Below are 9,913 nucleotides of genomic sequence, written 5' to 3'. Positions count from 1 at the left end.
CAAATACCAAAAAGTAAGTATTTTAAACATCTGCTTATTTAATATATATGCAGAGTACATCATGCGAAATGCTGGCCTAGATGAATCACAAGCGGGAATTAAGATTGCTGGGGAAAAGATCAACAACCTCAGATATGCAGACGATACCACTCTAATGGCAGAAAGTGAAGAGGACCTAAAGAGCCTCTTGCTCAGGGTAAAAGAGGAGAGTGCAAAAGTGGGCTTGAAGCTCAACATCAAAAAAACTAAGATCATGGCATCCAGCCCCATCACTCCTTGGCAAATAGAAGGGGAAGTCGTGGAAGTAGTGACAGACTTCACGTTCCTGGGATCCCAGATCACCGCAGACTGTGACAGCAGCCATGAAATTAAAAGACGCCTGCTCCTTGGGACGAAAGCGATGGCGAACCTAAACAGCATGATAAAGAGTAGAGACATCACCCTGCCAATAAAAGTCTGCATGGTCAAAGCAATGGTATTCCCAGTAGTCATGTGTGGGTGCGAGAGTTGGACTATAAGGAAGGCCAAGCGCCGAAGAATAGATTCTTTTGAACTAGGGTGCTGGAGAAGACTCTTGAGAGTCCCTTGGACTGCAAGGAGATCGAATCAGTCAATCCTAAGAGACTGTTCCCTGGAAGGCCAGATAATGAAACTGAAGCTCAAATACTTTGGCCACCCAATGAGAAGGGAGCACTCACTGGAGAAGACCCTGATGCTGGGAAGGATTGAAGGTCAAAGAAGACGGGGACGGCAAAGGATGAGATGGTTAGACAGTGTCATCAATGCAACGAACATGAAATTGAGCCAGCTTCAGAGGACGGCGGAAGACAGGAAGGCCTGGCGGGATCTGGTCCATGGGGTCGCGGAGAGTCGGACTCGACTGTGCGACTGAACAACGACAAAACACCCATGAGTCTTTGTGTAAATGCTGGGAGCTCAATATTGCTGAATGGATCGTGTGGGGATCAGGACGTGCAATTGTTCCACGGGCATTCGGGGAGTGGGGATTTCAGAGATAACTCTTACGAATTGCTAAGTTTAGCTTCCTGTTCTTTTCATTAGATCTGTAACCCAGTAGGCACGATAGTAGCTTCCCTCGTCCATGCTGCACTGGCTTTAGCAGACCCATGTTGGAACAGAAATTCCCCTCTGCACTGCATGGCACTTTCACTTTGATCCTTCACTTTGATTTTATGGTACTTTCTCGACTGCATGCCACTTTCACTTTCCGCATAGATTTATGGCTGTTTTATGGCCATGCAGGGTGGGGTGGGGTGACTTTCGGTCCAGGGTATTTGAATGTGGTTTTGAGCCGCACCTTTTCCTCCGTGTTGCGAACATAAGAACATAAGAGGTGCCAATGTGATCAGGCCAAAGGCCCATCCAGTCCAACACTCTGTATCACACAGTGGCCAGAAATACTAGTGCCATCAGGAGGTCCACCAGGGGGGCCAGAACATTAGAAGCCATCCCACTGTTGATCCCCCCAAGCACCAAGATGACAGAGCATCCCTTGCCCCAGACGGAGAGTCCCTATCTATACTTTGTGGCTAATAGCCACTGACGGACCTCTGCGCCATATGTTTATCCAATACCCTTTTGATGCCGAACATGCTTGTATCTGCCACCACTTCCTGTGGCAGTGAATTCCATGTGTTAATCACTCTTTGGGTGAAGAAGTACTTCCTCTTATCTGTTCTAACCCGACCGCTCAGCAATTTCATGGAGTGCCCACGAATTCTTGTATTGTGAGAAAGGGAGAAAAGTACCTTTTTCCCTACCTGCTCTATCCCATGCATCATCTTATAAACCTCAATCATGTCACCCCTCAGTCGTCGTTTCTCCAAGCTAAAGAGCCCTAAGCGCCTTAACCTTTCCTCATAGGGAAAGTGTTCCTTATATGGAGTGAATGCCAGAAGCAGAACCAGCCCCTGTGTACCCTATCTTAATCTATAGCGGTAAAGACTTTCCCTGTTTACGAGAGCAGATTGTGATTCAAAGTCCTCCTCGCATGTCTGAGATCACTCACTCATGCTCACGTGCATGCATAAGGAATTGGCTGGACTAATTTGGAAACTCTGCCACTTGCTTATGCTCAGAGACAGCTTTTACTAGTGTCCCTCCACATCACAAATAATATGGGAGGCTGTATTTTTAACAAGGGATGGTTGCACGGAAAAGAGGGACAAGGTTTACAGGCACACAAACATGCCACATGCGTGTAAAAATATGCAGACCCAGGACAGGTTTATGGCAAAGGGGTGGTTCCTGCCGGGACCATTTTCTCAACACCAAGTGTCCTTCCTGGGACAGCTATGTCGCCCATTTCAAGGACATCTACAGGTTGCATGCAATGCTCCCTCTGAGCTGTGGAGTCCTGTGAGCAAGAGTTCTATTTTGTGAGCTACTGACATTAAAGTTGTGAGCGAGCGATTTGGCTACTGCATGAATTAGTTTGCTCTGGAGCTGTACTTCCTGAGCGAAGATAAAAACGTGTGAGCCGGAGGCTCAAAAACTGTGAGCTAACTCACACTCACTCAGCTTAGAGGGAACACTGGTTGCATGTTGGCAACCTACGTCACGCCAGCAGAGGGACAGGCATACCATAAGAACATAAGAACGTAAGAGAAGCCAATGCTGGATCAGGCCAGTGGCCCACCCAGCCTAACACTCTGTGTCACACAGTGGCCAAAACCCAGGGGCCATCAGGAGGTCCACCACTGGGGCCAGAACTCCAGAAGTCTTCCCACTGTTGTCCCCCAAGCACCAAGAAGACAGAGCATCACTGCTCCAACCATAGTGTTCCCTCTATAAAGGTAAAGATTTCCCTTGCTCGAAAGCCAGTCGAATCCGACTCTAGGGTTGTGGTGCTCATCTCCGTTTCCAAGCCGAAGAGCCAGCACTGTCCAAAGACGTTTCCGTGGTCATGTGGCCGGCATGACTAAACGCCAAGGCGCACGGAACGCTGTTCCCTTCCCACCGAAGCGGTACCTGTTTATCTACTTGCAATTTCTTGCTTTCGAACTGCTAGGTTGGCAGGAGCTGGAACTAGAGACGGGAGCTCACTCCGTCACGCAGTACACTCGGGTCTCGGACTGCTGAACTACCGACCTTCCACAGCCTGCAGTTCAGCGTCTTAACCACTTGAGCCACCGCAGCTCAATACCTTGTGGTTAATAGCCATTGATAAATCTCTGCTCCATTTGTTTATCCAATCCCTTCCTGAAGCTGTCTATGGGGCAGTGAATTCCAGGTGTTCATTACTCTTTAGGTGAAGGACTTCCTTTCGTCCTTTCTAAGCTTCCTGCTCAGAGTTCTTGAATTGTAAGAACGGGAGAAAAGGACTCCTTTCTCGACCTTCTCTATCCCATGCCTAATTTTGTCAACCTCTGCCATGTCACCCCTCAGTCGTCACCTCTCCAAGCTAAAGAGCCCGAACCCCTTTACCCTCTCTTCATTGGGAAGGTCTTCCGTCCCCTTTATCGTTTTAGTAGCCCTTTTCTGCACCTTTTCAAGGCTATATCTTTTCTGAGGTGTGGAAGTAGGTCGATTTGGTAATTATTTTGCAGGTTGATTTGGTAATTATTTGATTCATTGAGGTGGTTCTGGTCATTATTTTACAGACCTGCGTCCTTTTCACCCACAGTTGATGTCACCTGGCATAGAGGGTAGTTTTCCTGATTCATTCCGGAGGCATGAAAACAGGCCAAGTTCTCCAACTGCCGGTCCCTGCCGGAGACACACACGAATGAGCAACTAATTTCTATAGAGTTCCCATTGGGGAGAAAGGTTTCCCTTGCTTGAAAGCCAGTCATATCCAACTCTAGGGATGCAGTGCTCATCTCCGCTTCCAAGACGAAGAGCCAGCGCTGTCTGAAGACATTTCTGTGGTCATGTGGCCGGCATGACTAGACACCAAGGCGTGCAGAACGCTGTTCCCTTCTCACCGAAGCGGTACCTATTTATCTACTTGCAATTTCTTGCTTTCGAAGGGCTAGGTTGGCAGGAGCTGGGGCCAGAGACGGGAGCTCACTCCGTCCTGCGGCACTCGGGTCTCGAACTGCCGAACGAACGACCTTCCGGTCTGCAAGTTCAGCGTCTTCACCACTTGAGCCACCGCAGCCCGTTGGTGAGAAAGGCAGGGTATAAATGCATAAAACAAATAAAAACAAACTGGTCCACTCCAGATAGGAGAAGCCGTTTTAACTTACATGGTAGGAGGCGAATGCGTGGGTTCCCACAGAAACAGCCGGATGGAAACTATCGCGGATACTGAAACTATCGTGGTCAGAAAGTTGTTCGGGTGTCATATGCGCGTTGTGCATGTAGTCATAGTCCAATCAGACCACCTGCTCCGTTGAAGTGCTGAGGAACTGATATGGTGTGCCGTTATGGCATCAGTTCATAAGGAAGTCAATAATTAATTATTGTGGCCATAAAGGTAAAGGTAAAGGTTCCCTTGCTCGGAAGCCAGTCAAATCCGACTCTAGGGTTGCGGTGCTCATCTCCGTTTCAAAGCTGAAAAGCCAGCGCTGTCCGAAGACGTTTCCGTGGTCATGTGGCCGGCATGACTAAACACCAAGGCGCACCGAACGCTGTTCCCTTCCCACTGAAGTGGTACCTATTTATCTACTTGCAGTTTCTTGCTTTCGAACTGCTAGGTGGGCAGGAGCTGGAACTAGAGACGGGAGCTCATTCGGTCATGCGGCACCCGGGTTTCGAACTGCTGAACTACTGACCTTCCATAGCCTGCAGTTCAGCGTCTTAACCACTTGAGCCACCGCAGCTCCTTATTGTGGCCATAGATCATGACAAAATCTAGAATTATTCTCAAAGGGGGAAAGGCCACATTTAAGAACTTAACAGGTCATCGTTCTTATAGTGTCGTTTCAAACCGCTTGTACGTTTTTAACGCAGTGAAATCCTCAGGCCATAAAAACACTATTTTGGCTGACCAAATTGAACTGTTTATTGGGGAGGGCTACAGTGTAGGGCAGGAGTGTCAAACATGCGGCCCGGGGCTGGATCAGGCTCCCCCGGAGGGCTTCTATCAGGCCCGCAGTGGAACTGGCTGTTAATTGCGCAGACTCTAATCTGGGAGAACCGGGTTTGATTCCCCACTCCTCTGGATGACCTTGGGCAAGCCATAGCTCTGATAAGAGCTGTTCTTGAAAAAAGAGCAGTTTCTGTCAGAGCTCTCTCAGCCCCACCTCCCTCCTGGGGTGTCTGTTGTGGAGAGGGGGAGGAAAAGGAGTTTGTCAGCCGCTCTGAGGCTCCCTTGGGTAGTGAAGGGTGGGGTATAAATCCAATCTCTTCTCTCTCTTCTGCTTCTTCTTCCAGTTCTGCTGCTGCCATTGTAGGTTTGCGGCTTACAGATACACACCTGAACAGCACACTCAAGATTGCAACAGCACAGACAGTTTGATGCAATAATTCAGAGCAAGAGGTGTCAGTTATCAGACACAGTTAAATAGACAAAATATTGCAAGAGTGCTAATGTTTTTAGCATGTTTCGGTCGATTGGACCGATGGGCTGGTCTTGCGTGAGCCTGGAAACCACTTGCTTGATTCTGTGCAGATAAAACAGAAGATCTCTTTGGCCCCCACAAAATGTAGGGAACATCCCTCTCTGGTCACCGAAAAACTTCTGATGCCTTTTGTTCAAATCTGAGGCAAAGGCTGCTCTCGCTGAACGTTCTCATCATGACGTTTTCTGTCAATGACAACTGAGACGCTGTTGTACGCATTTTATGAACCACTTTGTACTCTGCCGCTGCCTAACAGGTTTGACTTGGTAGGTGTGCTTAGCACTTCCATAATGCATATGATTCTGAAATCATGGATGCATTCAGGTATTAACTTTGGTTCATTTGTGACTGTTGTTTGAATGCATCCTGGGAAGAAGGCGGAAATGCTGATACACAGTTATGCTACCCATGACCTTGGTCGTTCTGGCCAGCTACAACTGCACATGTTTCTGATGTCGGTTAGCCTAGCTAGAATGAAGAACAGCAAGCACTCTGTAACCATATCAGTTATATAGATACAACATGCAGCTTCATAGCTTCCAAAAGAAAAGTGTATTGTTCTGTTAGGAAAAGAAGAACTCTGCCTGGGAACAAACCCCCCCCCCCCCCAGGTCTTAACCCAATGGGAAATAGGTGATGAAATTTGACAATGTTTGATGGAACCAATGATTCTGTTTTATTTCTCTGATGTAATGTGGAGTATAAAATGCTATTTCACCCACTTGAAGAATCTGTTGGGTATTCAAGGTTCCAAAACCTTTGAATCTGTATTCTTCCTTATTAATTAATACATTATTTTTTTTGGTTCCCAACTCTACAGGACTGCTTTTGTGTGTTTTCTCAAATTGGCCTGGGCAAACACAATCAGGGACAGAGGTTCTGTCTTACAATGCTGCTCGGACGATTTAAAAAAACAACAACCCTATAGATCAGCGTATATGTATCTGTGGAACCTCGATTCAGGAAGTGCCACGTTACATTTTAAATTGCCCATTATTCTCGGAACCAAGGGAAAGGTTTCTCGCCAGTATATTGCCTGGTCTCCGTCCTCTTTCGGTCTCTGATAAATTAATCTCTATGTTGTCAGAGACGGATTCTTTCGTTTCCAACAGGATGGCACTTCTTGCTCGAGCAGCCAGGAGAATAAGAGCAAATGTAGCAACTTAGGAAGGTTATCAACTGATACAGCTGCTGCTAGTTAGTTTGGTAAAAATGATCAGATTTTAAAGCTGACTAAATCTTAGACGATATATATTATTTTGATATAGTTTACTGATGTATTTTAGGGTTATATGTGTAAGTCACCTTTATTATAAACAAGAAAGGGGACCCGCAAAAATCGCAGGGGGAGGAGCGGGGGAGCTCCACACAGAGCAGGCAGAGGAAGAAGCAGCAGGTAAGCTTCCCCCCCATCCCGCCGGTTCCCCCTCCGAAATATCCCAATATTTTTTTACACTTTTCAGATTTTTGTGCACACCTGGGGACTGCCCCAAGTGCGCAGGAAAATCTGCCTGCCCCCCAGGTGCCCCCGATGTGCAGATTTAGATATCCGCACACAGGGGGCGCCTTTCGCTATTAGTATATAGATGATACAAATGGTATTAATTATTATATCTGCATTTCGATTATGTATTGTTAGTTGTATCTTTACTGAAAGTTCATGTCTCTCTGTTTTCTAACTTGGAAAAAATTATGTACCACTTTCGTTAAAAAAAAACTTTAATAAAATGTTCATAATTAAAAACAAAATGATTTCAGATTGTGAAGGACTGTGGCCACATACAGTAAATTTTCTACCTACCCACTGAAGTCCCTCCCCTACCCAAACCCCGCCCCCTCCTCAGGCTCCACCCCCAAAACCTCCAGGTATCTCCCAACCTGGAGTTGACAACCCAGTTTGGTGTAGTGGTTAAGTGCGTGGACTCTAATCTGGGAGAACCGGGTTTGATTCCCCCACTCCTCCACTTGCAGCTGCTGGTGTGACCTTGGGTCAGTCATAAGCTCTGGCACAGCTGTCCTTGAAAAAGAGCAGTTTCTGTCAGAGCTCTCTCGGCCTCACCCGCCTCACAGGGTGTCTGTTGTGGGGAGGGGAAGGGAAAGGAGTTTGTAAGCCGCTCTGAGACTCCAAGTGAAGGGCGGGGTATAAATCCAATCTCTTCTTCTTCTTCTTCTTCTACATGTTCCTTTTAGTATTTTTTTAAAAACGTATCCTGCCCTCCAGAATGCAGGTAAAGGCCCCGACAGTGACCAAAGAGGGTTGAATGAATGGCAGGCCAGAGATCGTTGGTCACCTGAGAAATGGGCAAAGTTTGACTCTAAATGCTCAAATATGTGCTGGAAATGTCAAAATAAGGTTGGATCCTTTTACCATATGTGGTGGTTATGCAAACCTGGAGAGGGTGGGGTTTCGGGGAGGGAGACACGTCAGTGGAGTACAATGCCATAGCATCCACCCTCCAAAGCAGACATTTTCTCCATGGGAACTGATCTCCGTATGATGGAGACCACTTGTAACTTTGGGTGATCTTCAGGCCCCATCTGGAGGTTGGCAACCTAGCTTAATATGTCTCACCCGGAGAGCCGAGATTCAGCACTGTGAGGATAAAATGTACTAGACAGAGGAGGAGGAGGAGGAGGAGATGAAGAAGATCCCGCCCTTCACTCGGAGTCTCAGAGCGACTCACAATCTCCTTTCCCTTCCCCTCCCCGCAACAGACACCCTGTGAGGTAGGTGGGGCTGAGAGAGCTCTTTCGAGAACTGCTCTGAGAGAACTTGTGACTGACCCAAGGTCACCCAGCCGGCTGCATGTGGAGGAGGAGTGGGGAATCAAACCCGATTCTCCCAGATTAGAGTCCGTCGCTCTTAACCACTACATCAAATTTAACCAACTAAGAGATACTGAACTCATGGCTAATGCTTAGTATACCGTTAAGGTATTTTTGGTAGTGTCGGGAAATTTCTCCTCTTCCTCTCCCCCTTTTTGTAAAAGCGTTTCAAAGGAAGCAGTCAAGCCAAGCTCCTGGCAACAGGGGATGATTGGAGGCTTAATGGGCGGCTCTAAAGAAACAAAGAAAACACAACAGGGCATCACACCCGTAGAGCAAAAGTCTAAACCAAAGGTATCCACGTTGGCTTTTCTGACAACATTAGGTAAAGGTCAAGGTTTCCCTTGCTCGAAAGCCAGTTGAATCCGACTTTGGGGTTGCGGTGCTCATCACCGTTTCCAAGCCGAAGAACCAGCGCTGTCCGAAGTCTTCTCCGTGGTCATGTGGCCAGCATGACTAAACACCGAGGCGCACGGAATGCTGTTCCCTTCCCACCAAAGCGGTACCTATTTATCTACTTGCAATTTCTTGCTTTCGAACTGCTAGGTTGGCTGGCAGGAGCTGGGGCCAGAGACGGGAGCTCACTCCGTCACGCGGCACACTCGGGTCTCGAACTGCCGAACAACCGATGGTCCAGTTTGCAGCTCGGCATCCTAACCACTGAACTACTGCGTCCCTTTCTGACAACATTACAAAACCACAAACATTCCGTCTTCGGGTCCTCGAGCCGAAGCACTTTCCCCACCACACCCGCGGAGCGGCTCCCCATTCGTAAAGCGAGTCGTAACAAGGATGTGATTAAATGCGAGTTGCTGCTAATTGCTGTCCCTCAGAGCTGTATGAAGAACGATGCCAAGGACACAGCTGACCTCAGCAGCTGTTTCAGCCGCCGCATAAACTGGAACCACCCGGATAGAGCATTGCGAGGTTTTAATTTCTCTGCCTCTCTCTCTCTCTCTCCAAAAAAGACAATATGATATTTCAACTAGATTTGAATCCAGTTGCGCCTTACAGATCAGCAACATTTTCCAGAGTTTTAGCTTTCGAGAGTCCAGGCTCCCTTCATCTAGGACTGCCAACCTCCAGGTGGTAGCTGGAGACCTCCCAAAACTACGACTGATCTCCAGATGACCAGGGGTCATTTCCTGCGGGAGCGCACAGGAGCGGAGCTCCAGCAGTAAAGAGCCCAGGGGGTGGGCACATGCAACAAGCCCCACCCCCTGCTCCCAGCAGCCCTCAGTCAAAGCAAGAAGCAGCCAGGTAAGCTGCAGAGCTCCCCCCAGTCCAAAACAGTCCAGTGGCACCTTTAAGACCAAGTTTTATTCAGGTACAAGCTCTCCCCCCCAATAGCTAGCAATCCAAAACAGTCCAGTGGCACCTTTAAGACCAAGTTTTATTCAGGTACAAGCTCTCCTCCTCTGCAAGGGCAGATCTGCACATTCCCCACCCCCCCAATAGCTAGCAATCCAAAAGAGTCCAGTGGCACCTTTAAGACCAAGTTTTATTCAGGTACAAGCTCTCCCTCCTCTGCGAGGACAGATCTGCACGTCCCCCCCCAA

At 48.0% G+C, this 9,913-nt stretch overlaps 1 protein-coding gene across 1 annotated transcript in view; it reads right to left on the bottom strand.

Moving 5' to 3' along the window:
• The window catches only part of LOC107121224 (NTPase KAP family P-loop domain-containing protein 1-like), a 9,513-nt gene extending 7,480 nt beyond the window's left edge, over positions 1 to 2,033 (bottom strand). Inside the window, exon 1 of the mRNA XM_015424109.1 lies at positions 2,030 to 2,033. Within this exon, the coding sequence (XP_015279595.1) occupies positions 2,030 to 2,033 (4 nt within the window). The remainder of the gene's footprint in view (positions 1 to 2,029) is intronic.
• Between the last annotated feature and the right edge of the window lie 7,880 nt (positions 2,034 to 9,913).

This window comes from Gekko japonicus, unplaced genomic scaffold (genome assembly GCF_001447785.1).
Source record: "Gekko japonicus isolate JY-2015 unplaced genomic scaffold, Gekko_japonicus_V1.1 scaffold939, whole genome shotgun sequence".
Taxonomy (NCBI): domain Eukaryota; kingdom Metazoa; phylum Chordata; class Lepidosauria; order Squamata; family Gekkonidae; genus Gekko; species Gekko japonicus.
This window is presented reverse-complemented; position numbering and strand designations above follow the sequence as displayed.